The sequence below is a fragment of the Cryptomeria japonica genome, chromosome 6 (genome assembly GCF_030272615.1).
Source record: "Cryptomeria japonica chromosome 6, Sugi_1.0, whole genome shotgun sequence".
Lineage (NCBI taxonomy): Eukaryota > Viridiplantae > Streptophyta > Pinopsida > Cupressales > Cupressaceae > Cryptomeria > Cryptomeria japonica.
In genome coordinates this window covers 395,199,139-395,215,620 of record NC_081410.1, presented here as the reverse complement: position 1 = coordinate 395,215,620, position 16,482 = coordinate 395,199,139, and the positions used below count along the sequence as shown (strand labels likewise).

Below are 16,482 nucleotides of genomic sequence, written 5' to 3'. Positions count from 1 at the left end.
GTTGAGCCAAGGGTTCCTGTGATGTTGTTGAGAATCTTTGTTCTGGTATAAATTTTTCAATCTAATGCAGTGGTATTTTGGTGATTCAGTGCTCATCTGGATGTTTTGATTTTTATAGTGAGTCCAGTTCAGGGTTGAAGGGGCTCCTGATAAACCCTCCATTGATCCACAAAAAAAGAAAAAAGAAAGAGTCGAGTATTATTCATTTCATCAAGAGTTCTGACTGACATCTGCATATTCGAAGAAAAATCAAACTTCTGTGCTCTACACTCAGAAGCATACGCACATGAACATGTGGGGGTACAGGTATGAGAATAGTGATGAGACACCATTCAAATCAAGGTATGGGAGCAAATGAATTGTACAGCTATATTAAATATAAATACACTGATGAGAAGCTGTATACATTATAATGTATATAAATGAGCATGTGGATGTTGGTTAGCATTCTCGATGAAATGAATAATACTCTGTTCTCTCTCTTTTCTTTAATGATGATGGAGGTTTTATTAGGAACCCCCCGCTTCTTGTGCCTTAAACTTCATAGCATAGTCTCCTGTACATGTGGGGGTTTGGGTGCTAGAATAGTGACGAGACATCATTTAAATCAAGGTATGGGAGCAAATGAAATGTAGCTTTGCCTATCATATATAGTATATATAAATACTTTAACCAGAAGGTGTGGGTATGGGGATGAGAAACAATCCTTATTCTTTCGACTATGTTAAAATGTTTCACAGAGAAAAGATTGCAGTGATTTTTTTGTCTAAACTAAAAGATTCTACCTATATTTGGTAAAAATCCAAACAAATGTATGGAGGAACAGCAGAAGCAAGCATCTGAAGAAGTTGGACTTTGTGGAATAAATGATCAAGAATGGTGAAGAAGCAACTTGTGTAGTGTATCTCTGGAAATTACCCAATAGATTTAGATTTACGTATCCCAAATCACAAGCAAGTAAAGTTCTGTAAGCACTTAGATGATGACATGCAGTATGATACTGTTGGCCTTTCTATTGAGTGCTCAACCCATATTTTACCCTTGGCATTGCTTGTCCTTTGCAACCTATCTCCCTCCTATGGCCTTTCTATTGAGTGCTCAACCCATATTTTACCCTTGGCATTGCTTGTCCTTTGCAACCTATCTCCCTCCTATGCACACTGCATACACCCGTCTATCAATCACTTGTCTCATTCGTGCAGCATGCCCTTTCTTTCCATCCCTTTCAACCTTGCCATGCCACTCTAAGCAAATCCTTCTTACCCACCTGGAACACCCTTCTCCATTGTCAGTCAAAAGCACTGTATCCAAACCAACGCCACTAAACTCAAGTCCTCCACTCTCAGAAGTAAAATGGTAACTGGCCGCCACAGAAGAATAAGAAGACCACTCAAGCCTACCATTAATAACAAAAGTCATCTGAGGAAGGACGCTGCAAATTGTTGCGCCTCCATTCCTGGAAAACCCTAGCTCTCGGAGCAAAATGTAGCGCCATCCCTAATACCCTCTTAAAATTAGGAATTCTTATTAATAATTAATTGTACAAAAATAACTGAGTGAGATTTTATTATTAAAAAAAAAGGAAAAATAAAAAAGGGACATTACAGGGTCTTTTAGTGTCTTAAATGCCTTTGGAGTTGTTCCCTTCCACCAAAGGGAATCCATTTTCAACAAAATTGTAAGAGATGATGCTGTGTGGCCATAATTCTTCACAAATTGACAGTTGTAACTTGTAACGAATAGGCCACAAGACACCCTGTAGGTTCTTGAGGTTCTTAAGCATTTTCCATTCAACCGTGGCATTGATCCTATGAGGTTTCACCTTAACAACCTCATGTGAAACATTATAACCTAGATACTCTGAACACACTTGGATGGCTTAGCTCAAAACTAATGCTGTTCAAGAATGCCCAAAACTTGTCTTGCATGCAGCAAGTGTTCCTCTCAAGTTATGCTAGATGTTAAGATGCCATAAAAAATACTAAAATAAATTTTATTATAAATGGCCTGAAAATAAAGTTCATCAAACTTTGAAATGTAGATGATGAGCTTGTGAGCCTAAAATGCATAACCAAAAATTCATTGTGGCCCTCATGGGTTCAAAATGTTGTCTTATGTAGTATATTCTCATCTCTAATTTAGATTTGATGATAATTCAAACAAAGATCAAGTTTGGTAAAATAAACAACACCATTAAGCTTACCTAACAAGTCATCGATTATTGTAATCAGAAGACAAAAACTTATTTTTCATGGTTTACTTGTTGAGCCCTCTATAATTAGGACTCATTCTCCTGTCATCTTTCTTGTGTGCCTCTACCGTTGGAAAGGAAAAAGCACTTGAACTATGCTTGATGATAGTCGCCTCTGACATCTCTTGATCATCTGACCGATTTCACTTTTTTATACATAAGTGTACTTGTAAGGCTTGATGTTGGGTAGTTGGCTCTTTGATACTAGTTGAATGGAATGATCATGACCTCTTTTAGGAAACAGTTTTTTGATATACCTGCAAAAACTACGGAGTGACTATCTATAATTGCTTGCAGACATGGTTGTGTAGGAACGTTTGACTGATAGGTTGCTAGTGAAAACAATTGGGCTGCAATTCTATTGACCCCTTATTAAAGCATCTTTTGCACTTGATGATAGTTTATCATTTGTAGAGGCTTTGTATGCAACCCTCTTAGTTCATCTCTCCTGCCCCTTGAGTGAAAACACATGAATAGCTCCTAGAAGTTCACCTCATTTGTCCCCAATGTAGTAAGCCACTTTATTACCAACACAATATCTGCTGTGCCAATGTAGATAGCAAACATCAAGCAATAAGTTGGTATTCTTTCATGGTCAATTTAATGATATGAAATTTTCTTGAGCAACTAATAGTACCCCCATTTGCAATCAAGACCTGAAATTCTAGAGCTGGATATATAAAACAATTTAGATGAGCAACTGACTTCATGTTGACGAGGTTGTGAGTGCTTCTTGAGTGTATCAACAGTATTATGCTCTCATTCTTCAAGTAATACACTACCTTGAGAGTTTGTGGTGTGCTAGTTTTAGAAAGTGCATGACAAGAAATGGTTGTGCTCTCTAATATGACTTCTTACTCTTCTTCTTCCCTTGGTCCTTCAATGTAGAACTATTTCTTTTTAGTACATTAATGTCTTTGACCATTTGTTAAAACATAATCCTTTTGTCATCTTTTCTTTAAATATTTTCAATGTTAGTTTGGTAGGCTGAGGAAGTGATTATGTAGGAGTACATCTATCTCTTTTTTTGGCAAACCTTTGTTGCCTATTGGTCAAAAACTTTTCCTCTACCTGCCTTTCCATAATCATTGCTTGGGACATCAAAGTTGGATAGAACACGTGTACCTCATATTTGATGGGGTCCTAAACAAACCCCTTAGAATTGATTCTTTCTTTCGTAACATGCTCCACTTTAAAGACAAACTTTGGAATTGTTGAGTATAGTCCTTGATTGTACCTGTTCGTTTTAATATGGGAAGTTGGCTGAAGTAGTAATCCATAAGATTGTCACCATAGTGTGTTGTGAGTTCCTCTTGGAGATCAAACCATGTGACAACATATATCTTCTTTTTCTTCTCTTCATATTGCCAACTATACTAAATGAATTTGTTTGATTTCAAATATAAGGATCTAATTGCAACCTTTTGTTGACATGGAGCATGATGAGGATCAAAGAATTGCTCCATTTGGCAAACCCAATTGCAAACTTTTGCCTATCCATTTTTGGTGTGAAGTGCCTAGTCATATTATTATTTGTGTTATGATCCATCTTTAGATTTGAGTCAAAACCAAAGCATCGTGCTCTTTAAAAGACACATTTTCTTTTGAAGTATTTTGGTGTGGCTTTGTTGCTGAGAATCTCTAGAACCTTTGTCTTTTGCAGAACATTGTTTGGAGGTCTCCTATCTTAGCTTTCACTTTGACAAAATTTCACCTTCATCTTGTTAGTTTCTTCCCTTATATTTTCAATGATTGTGGTATTCCTTTACTTTACTAATGGATCATCTCTGTCAAAAGTCTCTCTAGTAGTGATTGGATTCCTTCCTTAACCTCTTGTTGAAGCCCTCACCATGATGCCACCAAATTAATTTTCACAATAATTTATTCAAAACAAATTGAAGCAATCTAATTTTTTTTAAACTAACTAGGACCTGGATTTCACTTAGGAAATATCTCCAAGATATTTACTTACTTGCAGCCTTGGGAGAAAAATTGATGGAAACACTAATTTTGCAATAATTCCTTTAATTTTGTTCCATTTGACCTCAAATTTAGACTGTAGCAGCTTCAATATGTTCTTGGCACACCCTTCAAAAATTAGAAAAAAAATACCAAATTGAAAGAGAATTGTGCTGCACAATATGACCTCCAAAATTGAAAAAAGGCCTCGTTTTTTGCCTTTTGGATGTCAACATCATGCTCTAATACCACTTGTAATGAAATAACTTGCACATGAGAAGGGTATACTAGGAAATATGCTGCTAATACTTGAGAATAGTAAACCACTTCGAGGGGTAAACCTCCACAAGTCTCTATTAAGAATATGATTCAATAATGGGATGATTGTAATCTAGTCAGTAGCTCCTATATATACCTTACTTATGTCTTGGATGCCACTTATGCCAACTTAATTACCTATATAAGACTATATAAATGGTTATATAATTTAATTAAGGTTTATGCTAGCCACAAGTCGGCTATACATATCTCAATACAATCAATTGGTTAAGGGCTTAACATATGTTATCTAGGTATGATGCCTCATTTGGATTGGTAGTGACTATTTTAAAGTCGACATTTATAGCCAATATACAAATTTTAATCTTTTTGAAACTAGTCATTTATGACAAATACAAACTTTGTAGGGATGGTTTAACATGGGACTTTGGACATAGAGTAGTTAAAATTCCTTTTTTTCAATCAAATAAAAAACCATCTTTTATGTGTGGAGGATTCAATCATTGTCAGTTTCGTTTGCATTTTCCCCTTCGTGTCCCATTGATCAAAAGCAATAATATCATATGAGAATTTTTCCTTACATGTCTTTTGACTCTTTTGCACTTTGTTACTTCTCAAAACTTTAATTCTATCAAGACTCAACTTGCATACAACTTTTACAAGAAGACTGCTTCTTTCTTATCTTTATAAACTTTTATCTAGTTGTCTTGTGTGCATTTTTTGCCTTTGAATTCAAGAGCTTCATGGATTGGGTACTAGTTATGCTACAGTGCTAGGAAAATAAGAAATCAATTAAATAGTGATTTCAAATGCTTAGATATGGTATTATATCCAAGTTGCTTAAGTAGGTTGCTTCAATTCTTCTCGTGCAATTCAGGTAATTGTTGTGGTGTAGATTATTCACATGCCTAAAGTCATGAAGGTGGTCAAGCTTGTCATAATCAAGTAATCAAATGGGAATAATATGCGAGAGAATGTTCATAATATCATATCAGTTTAAAAGCAATTAAGCTTTTATGCCAAATACTGAATAGAATGTTAGACATTGTTAGGCAGATTTGTATTTGTCATTGATGTCAAAAGTAGATACGCAGTGATGTTATTGACTATTAAACATGCAGAGATTCCATTGACTGTCAACCAGATCATATAATAATAATAAGTTATTCACTCACAGTTTTGCTAGTCATAGCATTGATAATCGTTCTCTGTCTTTGTCAGAGATTAATCTCTGTTATCACTGACTGTGTACGGAAAGTTATAATGCGTGTCCTTGTCTTCTGAGTATTTGATATCATCAGCGGTTGAGTCAATACATATTGTGGACTGCATATTGATTGGGTTTGAGATTTCTGAAGGTTTTCTTAATTTGCAGTCTTATGTTTCATGGGGATGAGTTATATTGAGCAGTTCAAATGATTTATATGACTGGAGCGAGAACTGCTGTTGTTGTGAGTATTGTACTGATACAATACCTGTGACTTTCAGAACAATGTTAATAAAGAATGGTGATTTATTAAGTTATAACAGAACAGACATTGAATATACAGTGAAAATGATGTCAATCTTACCTTTGATCTGTTCTGATTGGATAATTTGTTTATATCAAAACATGGAGACAAATATACCTTGTCAGGTATATATAATTTGCATAGATGGATTTCTAGAAGTCAGAAATATTCCGATCTGCATATTGGTTGTCTTTTGTAAAGGTATATATCCGAAGACTTCATCAGTTGGAAGAAACCGATGCACTTATCTTATTGTAACTAATGCATTTGAAGAGACCTTTGTTTTCGATGCTTGTTTGGTTGGGTTGGTTATTAGTTAGAAGCAGCTCAAACTACTTTCCAACTGATCACTGATAGAGGTATCTATTTAAAGAGGTTGTAGGTCCGATGAAAGGTGATGTGTGTGGGTAGACTGATATAGCAGAGACATGTAATACACAAAACAGTTTGTGTCATATGTTGAAGTATTGAACAGGAGAAGTATATCATTTGTAGGCGTTGGGAGTGTGTTGTTGCTAAGAAGGCTGAAGGAGTTATGAATAGAAACTTGTAATGGAAAATACTAAGTTGCCGGTTCGGGTTCGGGTTCCGGTTTGGGTTCGAAGAACCCGGTACGCCGGTACGGCAAAATTTTGAAAAGGGGTTTGGGTTCGTTAGTACAAAAACATGTAAATTTTTTTTTTTTATATATATATATATATATTTTGATATTTGTGAAGCCTATAAGCATGAATTAAAATATGCATGTCACATAGCATCATATGAACAACAAAACAAACATAAACTTGTAATCATAGCATCATGATCATACCATAATTGATAATAGCATCATATACATCAAGTTTAATATCAAAATGACAAAATATTCAAGTATCATTGTTTCAACTTTCAACAATATAAACTTAGAGTTTAATCATCAAATGGATCATCTAATTCTTCATCCTCCTCCTCCTCCTCCTCCTCCTCATTGACATTGACATTACATGAGCCAATGCCACTTGCACTTGCACTATAAGTTGGCTCAATTTCCGAGTCATCAAGTGTCAATGCAAGAAGCTGAGAAGCAGGAGCATCCAAATCAGTATGCTCTGGCTCTATATCCCACATCTTTGTTTCCCCTTGTGTGTAGTCATGTTGTTTGTGTGAAAGAAGACGTAGGTTGGAATGCACATATACTAAATTCTCCGCTCTTTTTGATAGCAGCCTATTGCGCTTTACTGAGTGGATGAAAGAGTATGTGCTCCAATTTCTTTCTGAAGCAGATGAACTAGCAACCTATGAAGACAAAGTAAACAATTAAAGTTATACATTAATAAAAATAAAATTACTAGCAACCTATGAAGACAAAGTAAACTATAAATAAACTAAAACTTGTAAATTTAAAATTTTAATTAATTAAACTTACTTGTGATAAAACTTTTATAGCGAGGGGTTGTAGGTGTTGGAAGCATGTGCCATGGAAGTACCACCAGCTATGAGCATCTTTCTTGGATCTATGACGAAGTGCATCAACACTTAGACCATTCCCATTTGCGAATTCTATGAACTCATTTGTAACAACATCTCGCAAATCATCATCAGGATATAGTCTAAGAAATGCTGCCTTATACCCATCAGATACTTCTAGATCTCTCCATGGTGGAATCCTTCCTGGTTTATCAAGAAACTGATTGCTATAGTACTTAGGTGTCAAGGCATAGGCAAGAAGGTGCAAAGGAGTGGTCATCTTATTCCACCTCTCTACAATAATTACTTCCAGTTCTTTGAAGAATTTCTCCTGAGGATCATTCTCTTTTTCATTTATAGTGACCTTTATTTTTTCAAGCATTGAATCAATGCCATCATAAATCTCACCTATGTAAGGCCTATCCATGTCTGTATAGCGAATCATGCTCATGATGGGCTCAGTGATACTTAGGAGATATGTAACAAGATCCCACCATTTCTCATTCAATATTCTATCCCTAATTTTTTCTGCCCTCTCAGTGCTACTTTGCTTCCATACAGTCCAATTGGTGCTGATCACCATATTCCATAGTGCCACTCTAACTTTCACAAGTCGTCTTAAGACGATTGTGTTTGATGCAAAACGGGTCTCAGCAACCTATAACACAAATTAATGCCAAATGATTAAAAAATAAAGCCAAAGTTTAAAGAAGAATACACAATATAGCTTACACAATGATATTATTAACATTGAAAATTCAAAAAAATCAGAAAATGTAAAATTAAATTACTATTTCACTTACCTTCAATAGCTCCAAATTTGAATAGGTTCTAAAAATCCCTTGAGACATGTGGTGGTTTGTGATGAACATCTGGATGTCCTCAGCCTCTGCATACACATCTCTGATCCATTTTATTTTTTGCCCAATCCTTTGTAGCATAAGATTGAGTGAATGTACCGCACAAGGTGTCCAAAAGATGTGATCATAGTGTTGCTCAACCAACAAACCAACAGCTCTACAATTTTTTGCATTGTCCGTTATGACTTGGACAACATTGCGAGGTCCCACAGACTCAATGGCAGAGATGAGAATTTCTGCAATAAATTGGTCATCTTTTATTTGGCCCTCACAATCCACAACTCTCAAAAACATTGCCCCTTTAGGGGACACCGCTATGACATTGATCAAGGGACGGTTTTTAGCATCTTTCCACCCATCTGAAACAATTGTTACACCTGTCTCAACCCATGAATCCCTTATGGGTTTCAATGCATCTTCAACCCGCTTCACCTCTTTCTCCAATAATGTTCCACGTACCTTCTCATAACTGGGGCCCTTATACCCTCTTGGTGCCTCATTAACACTTTTTATCATTTGCTTCCAATATGGGGAGCGAACAACATTGAATGACAACCCATTTGCATAAATGCACCTTACTATATCTTGATCAGCATTGTCTCTACTCTTATTTTGGAAGGCGGTTTGTAAAGGCCCCTTTGTTCTTTTACGTGTCAAGGGTGGTTCACTTTGAGGTTCATTTGTGGCAAAGAAGGGGTGGTCTTCTACTACAATACTGGGATTAGAAGGGCCTTGCATTCCCCTTGTTTTCTTTGATGCGGTTTGGTTCAATCTACGGGCTTCCCTCTCTTCTGCCGCCTCATGCTCCCTAATATATTTCATCACTATCTCATCTGGTATAGGTTTACCATTTTTTCCAGGGCATTTTTTGATGCCTCTTCCTTTTATTCCACACAAATGGCCTACCACCCGATAATATGAACTATTACGTTCAATATCACATCCATGGCATTTCCACCACCTCCCGGAAGTTGTTTTATAATGTCCACATATTTCCATAAGGGAGAATTTGGATCATTTCTTTGTTTTGCAATTATTTGTTCATTGCCAATGGAGGAAGATGTAGATGCCATTCTAGTTCCTATGGCAAGAAATAAAATAAACATATTCAAAAACAAAAACTAAATAATGAAAAAAAATTGAAGTTTCATGTTTGACAATTTGTGAAACAAAAAAAGTTGGAAAAAAATGTTTAAAAACCTACCTCTTGCAGCCAATGGAAGCTTGAAAATGTATGGAAATGATGCTGCAACAGTTGTTGAAGCTTCTAAAATCAGTCTTCAACTCCTCCTCTTTGATCTTGGAAGCCAAATTTTCTTCAACCTTTCTTCAACCTGCTCTCATAAAAAATTTGTTTGCAACACAAATGAGGTGAAATGTGTCAATAAAGTGTTTTAGAAGTGTTTTTTAGGTTATAATTTTCACTTTTTAAAAGGCGGAACTGAAAAAAAATTAAAATTTGGTTTGTTTTTTAGCTTTATAGGCCGCCCAGCCGCCCGGGTTTGCCTCGGGTCGAACCCACCTTGGGTTTTTCGAACCTTGGTCGAACCCAGGTCGAACCGGACTCGTACCACGGACCCGGTCGAACCCGGACCCGTACCAGGGCGTCCCAGGGGCGAACCCGGTAACTTAGGGAAAATATGGAGTGTATGCAGTTGGTAATGGACAAGTAAGAAGTACTGACTTCTGAAGGTTGCAGACAATACAAAATTTGTATGTGTTTTGATAGCAGAATGCTAATCTTGTTAAATGTAAAACTGAACAGAATATCTGGAGAATTATAGTATTCATGTAACAGCATGATTGTATACTTCTGATGTTGTATTGTTCTAAAGTCAGTGATTCATTTCTTTGTAGAATCCTTATGGTTGGTGCCTCAAGGATGCTGAGTTGGTGCTCAGTTTGTTAAGTGGTGACTTTGTAGGAGTTGGTGCTCTATCAAGGAATTAGGTGATTCCTTTGGGTTGGTGCCCTTAAAGTTTGTACACATTATTGATTTGTGAGGCTGGATTAGGACAGTAGATCCTATTAGCACTTCTCACTGTGGTTTTTCCCATTTTGGGTTTTCCACATATTTCGTATGTGTTGGATCCTATGTGTGGTTGCATTCTTTTCAGCTCTGATTTTAAGTTTTTTAGTTCATTAAGAATACTTAAGTGTATAAGGATCTAAAAGTTTAATCTACTACTGATTCACCCCCCTTCTTAGTAGTAGCATTGTGCTCTACATAGAATGGGGTGATCAGGATATTAGATGGGAATCCAAGTAATAATTTGTAATACGGGAGAAGTGTCAGGATTCGTTAGTTTGTGCCATGTCAAGGATATGAATCTATCTTACCTAATCTTGGAAAAGCCTGAAGGGCCTTTGAAAATTATCTTCTCTATTTTTGAATAATGTAGAGAGTTGAGCATGTGTGTAATCTATATGTCAGGCATATAAGCTATTGTATATTGTGTGTCCTAGAAGCTTTTGACTGATGTGCTCACAAAGTATCCCCCAAAAAGGTTGTCAGAGAGTGAAGTGAATGGATCCCATGGCCAAATGCACCTTTTGGGAGGTCAATTTGTAGTGTATTTACAACTCTTGATGTAACTATGGTTTGTACTCCACTTATGTTGGAGATCTTCATACCATTTTGCCTTTTGTATTTATGCATTGTGCGTTTGACCAATAGTTATTGGGTCCATACCACCACTTGTAAAGTTGTGCATTAGTAACATGATCATTGCAGAAGTTCCTGTTGAAATGTTACTTGGGTATTGGACAAGATTGGCACATACCCAAAAGTATAAGCAAGATTTAAGCATGTATACTTGTGCTCCTCTATAGAAGACCTTGTATGTCAGCTTTCTCAAGAATTTGCTTTTAATAATTTAGGTAGTACATTGGTTGAACAACTATATCCATTCAAATAAGGATCACTAACATTGTATTGACATGTCATAACCATGTTAGACAGTCGTATTTAACATAGCATTCACTCTCCTTGAAACACCACGTTTGCACTAGGAGGCAAAGTTTATCACAAGAGAAGATCACTACACAAAACATAATCTTAGAGGAGCAGTGGAAATGGAAATCACCCCAATAATTTAAGTAACAATGATGGTTTAAGCTTAAGCCTAACTTGAATACAAATCATACAGTAACTTAGATTGTGCCCCAGCCCTTGCACAAATTTAGTAATGATCATTTAATTTTGTATTTGGATTGGTCATCTTGCCTTAATGTGCTTGTATAGGGGCTTGCCTAAGTTGAACCTTGTGTTGGTGTTCCCACCTTCACAACAACTTGGATGATGAAAAAGAGTGCGTGTCCTAGGGAGGACAGAGGCTAAACAATAATGGAAATGTTGAATTGACAAATGTTATCTCAGGTATGAAGCCCTTGGCACGGAATCTCACACAAGACTTGATTTTGATGGAATGAAGTCCTGCAACATGTTAGTGCATGCTTTCATCACGGAGAAACACAATGTAGTTGATCATGGCTGTAACAAAGTTGTATTCTTGAATGCAGATCTGATCTTGAATTGCTTATGAATGTGCTTGAAAGTGTTGGTTAGAGTTCGAAACGAGAGAGGGAGTTGTATTTATATGCAACTTACACCTTTTGAATTAAATTTTTGGGGAAAGCCGATTGGAAAAGGCAATTTTCTGTTATTTGCATAGCCAACTTTCATCCTTTGAAATTTGAGTCCAATTTGCCTGGATAGGGGCACTCAACACCCTAGTCTTGGCAAAATGAGCCACGAAAAAGGTTGTGAACAGGAGAAGGAACCAACTTTACGAAAACGGGCCCAAAACTAAGCACAACCATCAAAGTGGGCTCAAACCTAGTGTGAAATTGTAAAGGTATACAATTTACGACACTGCAATAAATATTAAAATAGACCTTATCATTTCACTTACCCTTAGTAGCTCCAAATTTTGAGAATGTTCTGAATATGCCCGATGAGGTGGTGGTTGGTGATGCACATTTTAATCTCTTCGAATTCGACATACACTTGCAGTGACATTGATCAATGGTTGATTTCTTGCATCCTTCCGTCCATGAGAACTGACGGGCACCCCTATCGTGGCTCCTTAATAGCTTATGGGTTTCTATGAATTCTCTACAGACTTCACCTCCTTCTCCAATAAGATGCTATGCATTTTCTTAATAGTCGGGCCCTTGTACCTTTCTGGAGCCTCATTAATTGTTTTCACCATTTATTGCTAATATGGTAAACGAACAACATTCAAAGTCAATCCATTTGCATAATGTGTGGATTGATAGAGACTCATTGTGAAATGTCATTCCCATGGTCCCTTGGATATTTTATTTGTAAAGGCCGCAGTTTGTTCTTCTGGTGTTGCAAAAAATGGTTCACTTTCTGTAGGTTGAAGATTAGATGGCAGAGAAGGGGGCTTCATTCTTGGAGATTCTTTTTACAGAGGATGATTTGATCCATGGTCTATTGCTTGATTTGTTTTTTTTGGCTCACAAACACATGCTATGATATAGCTATGGTCTATTGCCAATATAGGTATGCTGGCAGATGGAAATGTCCTTGTGCCCGAAGTTACCCTTGCTGGTGTTTGTGTCCCCTTTGTGTTCTCATCAACAATGCTGATGAATTGAGTCTGCTCTATGTATAAGATAAACACCGGGAAGAGTTTTGCATTCTACCTGGTATGACTAGCGCAGAGGTTTTCTTCCCAGCCTAATTGCATCCCAACCAGAAGTCTCAAAGTTCAATTTTGTGATGAATAAACACTGGCTCATACCTACCTATATAGGCTCCCCTCAAGCAGTCGGCTAAAATAAACCAATTAAAAGAAACCGCTTAAACTCATGTTGGCCCCACCAGCCGTCTAAATAAATTATTTAGTAGTAAACTTTATTAATAATTTTATTTATTTATTTAATTTTTTATTTAGTTATTCACAAAACAAATACCAGCAAATAGAAAAAAGCTGACTCCCCTAATCAGGGACATCAGACAGGGAAAAGCGTGACCCCCCTGGCTGCTTCACTAACCAGGACCAGGATCTGCAACAGATTGTACCTGAACCAGCTAGGTAACAGGGATGAGCCGATAACACAGATCACAAATGATTGTTGCTTTTGAATCTACAAAACATTTGGAACTTGGTGTATGTTTTAATTGTAATAAAGCTTTGGGTTATCTTTATGTTAGAATAGTAGAATTAAACTAAAATTCTTATTTCAAGGTTTCTATTTGCTACTTGTTTCTTCCAAACATCTTTCTGAACAATATTGACAAATATTTTGATGTTTAGGTTGCAGCAGTCATTATTTCTCCAACAAGAGAATTGGCATCACAAATATACCATGTAACAGAGCCATTTGTTTCGACTCTCTCCAATATAAAGTGCATGCTTCTTGTTGGTGGGACAGATGTAACAGCAGACTTAAAGAAAATAAAGGAAGATGGGGTGAACTTACTTATTGGTACGCCTGGGCGCTTAGATGATATTATGGAACGGACAAATATTTTAGACTTTCGGCGCTTTGAGGTGTTTAGTGCAATAATTAAATAAGTTTTTGTAGAGTTTGACTAAATATCAGTGATTTTGTAGCATTAGAATATAGTCATGCTGCATGTTTGTATTTATATGAATATTACAAGTGTTGTCCTTTATTAGCGTCAGTAAAGATATAAAGCTGAGGTTGGATGCTAAAGACATACTTGATTGTGTAATCTCAAGAATATGCAAGTAGATAATTTATAAGTTGTGTTCGGAAGTGCTATGGAATTGGAGCAAAATTCAAAATGTAAAGTAATATGTGTTTGTTCGCTTGGAACAGGTTCTTATCTTAGATGAGGCAGACAGACTTTTGGATATGGGCTTTCATAAGCAAGTATCTTCCATTACAGCTCGTTTGCCAAAGCAACGAAGGACAGGCCTTTTTTCTGCTACTCAAACTGAGGCAGTTGAAGAGCTTTCAAAGGCTGGACTTCGGAACCCAGTGAGGGTTGAAGTCCGAACTGAAGCAACTTTTCAGAGTGGATCAGATCCTACAACAAATACCCCTTGCTCTCGTACACCCGCAGGACTTAATATAGAGGTAAATTTAAATAATATTTTGTTGCTCAATACACATATATTTATGGATGGAATACTTATGGGTCCATGTTTTCCATGTGTGGAGCCACAACATGGAGATCTAAAAAATAAGGGGCACTGTCTAGTAACCTGGCCTTGAAACTACATCTTTAAGCTAACTTATTCCTAAGAATTCAGTGTTGGAATGGATCTACTCAGACCTTTTTACAATGCTTTAGGCTGTGAATACTAGCTTTTCTGATCTTCTTGCATTCTAGGATAGTTCTGAGGGCTTGTTGGCTTCTTTTACCTTGAAGTGGCATTTATCAACAGTATGGACTTTTTGTTTTGCAGTATTTGGAATGTGAGGCAGATGAAAAACCTTCACAACTTGTACAGTTCTTGTCTGGTCACATGGCAAAAAAAATAATTCTGTAAGTATCTATGTTATTGCAAATACATTGGGATTGTCTTTCTTTTCGCAGATACAAACAAGTTAAGGAAAACACAAAATAAAAAATTCTAATCCTTGGTTATTGTCTATAGAAAATATATAGAAAATGTGTAGATCATTTTAAGAAAATGGCATAATTATCACAGGTTTTTTATTTATTTTGTAGATACTTCATGACTTGTGCCTGTGTTGATTATTGGGGAGTTGTCCTGTCACAACTCAAAGTTCTTAAAGGATGTCCATTGATTGCTCTTCATGGAAGAATGAAGCAGGCATGTTTCTTGAGTTGTCTACCTACTAATTTTCTCCTTGCCTGTAAATCATAATTAGGGCATTTTATTTATTTATATCATACGCATTTTATGGTAAGTGTCAGGAAATTTTAGTTGGAGATGATTTCGTTTTGGCAGTTGTCTTAGCTAATTTGTTACCCTGTGAAATAAAATATCACCAGCACATTAAAGCCAGCTAAAACTTTTAATGATTTAATTTTTTATACCATTTTATCACCGGACAGTACTAATCTTGTAGAATATTAAGTTGTTTGAAATCTATGCACGATACTTGAGAACCTCCTTATTTGAATTTGGAATATGAATTGATGGACTGTTTATGATTTTCTCTCCAAGTTTTAATTTTTCTACAAACTGAGAATGGTGGAGATCACGACAACTTGTACCCACACAATTTTTGATTACAGGCCTACCCTTCAACTTGAAGCCTGCTTTCTGTAACAACTTTTTTAATTCATATGCCTTCCTCTCTATGTTGGAGTGCAAATGCTTCCAGAATCCAGATACATTTCCAAGATATCCCCTTGATGTTTGTCTCTTCAATGTAATGATTAAATTCATTATTTCAAGTAGATTGAAAATTTGAGGTCCAGTTTAAGGTGTTTTGACTGCGTATATGCCAAGGGAGTGCAAATTATGACACTTCAATGGGTGGCCCGTTTTAAAGAGTTCCTCAGAGCATCATCCAAGCTGAATTTGGTGCCTAGTTTCTGAACGTTCACTGTGTCTTCGGGCCAATCTTTTATCTTTGTAGGCTCAGTTGCCTTGATGGTTAAGCTTCAGCTCAGGAGGAATATCTATTTTAAGCTCTTTGTTTCTTGTATTTGATTGCTTTTTTAATGTTCTTGAATGACTATGATATTGGTATACCAAGGCTGGGTTGCTTCTAGAATCTAACAACTTCTCCATAGAACAACTCCTCTCTTTAGAACAATTCCTACCCTTTAAAATATCTCCTCCTTTGTTGTGTCTTGCCACTGATTCATTATCAGGGGCTGATTCAGCATCTGCAAATGAATTTGTATATACTATAAATCCAAATAAGGAAAACATTTCTCTTTGTTCTACACATTACTTTCTGTAGAGTACAACTTTGTTATTCACTAATTGAGAGGTAATTTCAAATGTATCTGGATACTCCTTTATCTGATTAGACTAGTACATGCATAAATGAACTAAGGTTGCCAGTTGTGGTACAGGGTTAGGTATGGGATCAGGGTTTTGGTATGCTGGTACGGCATTTTTTTTTCTTCTCTTGGGTATGGTGTAGCTGTATTATATATATTGTTTTGTGATCATTAGAGGTGTACTTGAACCATGGTGGTCCTATGGTTGGGCCTGTAAAAATAGGATTCATATAGGATTCTGGATAA

At 36.4% G+C, this 16,482-nt stretch overlaps 1 protein-coding gene across 2 annotated transcripts in view; it reads left to right on the top strand.

The window, feature by feature from the left end:
• LOC131038307 (DEAD-box ATP-dependent RNA helicase 18) overlaps positions 1-16,482 on the top strand; it is an 85,336-nt gene that overhangs the window by 1,358 nt on the left and 67,496 nt on the right. For both annotated transcript variants that reach the window (XR_009358210.1, XM_057970667.2), the window contains exons 2-5: positions 13,595-13,831; positions 14,124-14,384; positions 14,717-14,796; positions 14,983-15,088. Coding sequence is in view for 1 of the 2 variants with exons in the window: in XM_057970667.2 (XP_057826650.1) it covers positions 13,595-13,831; positions 14,124-14,384; positions 14,717-14,796; positions 14,983-15,088 (684 nt within the window). In the remaining variant the exon portion in view is untranslated. The remainder of the gene's footprint in view (positions 1-13,594; positions 13,832-14,123; positions 14,385-14,716; positions 14,797-14,982; positions 15,089-16,482) is intronic.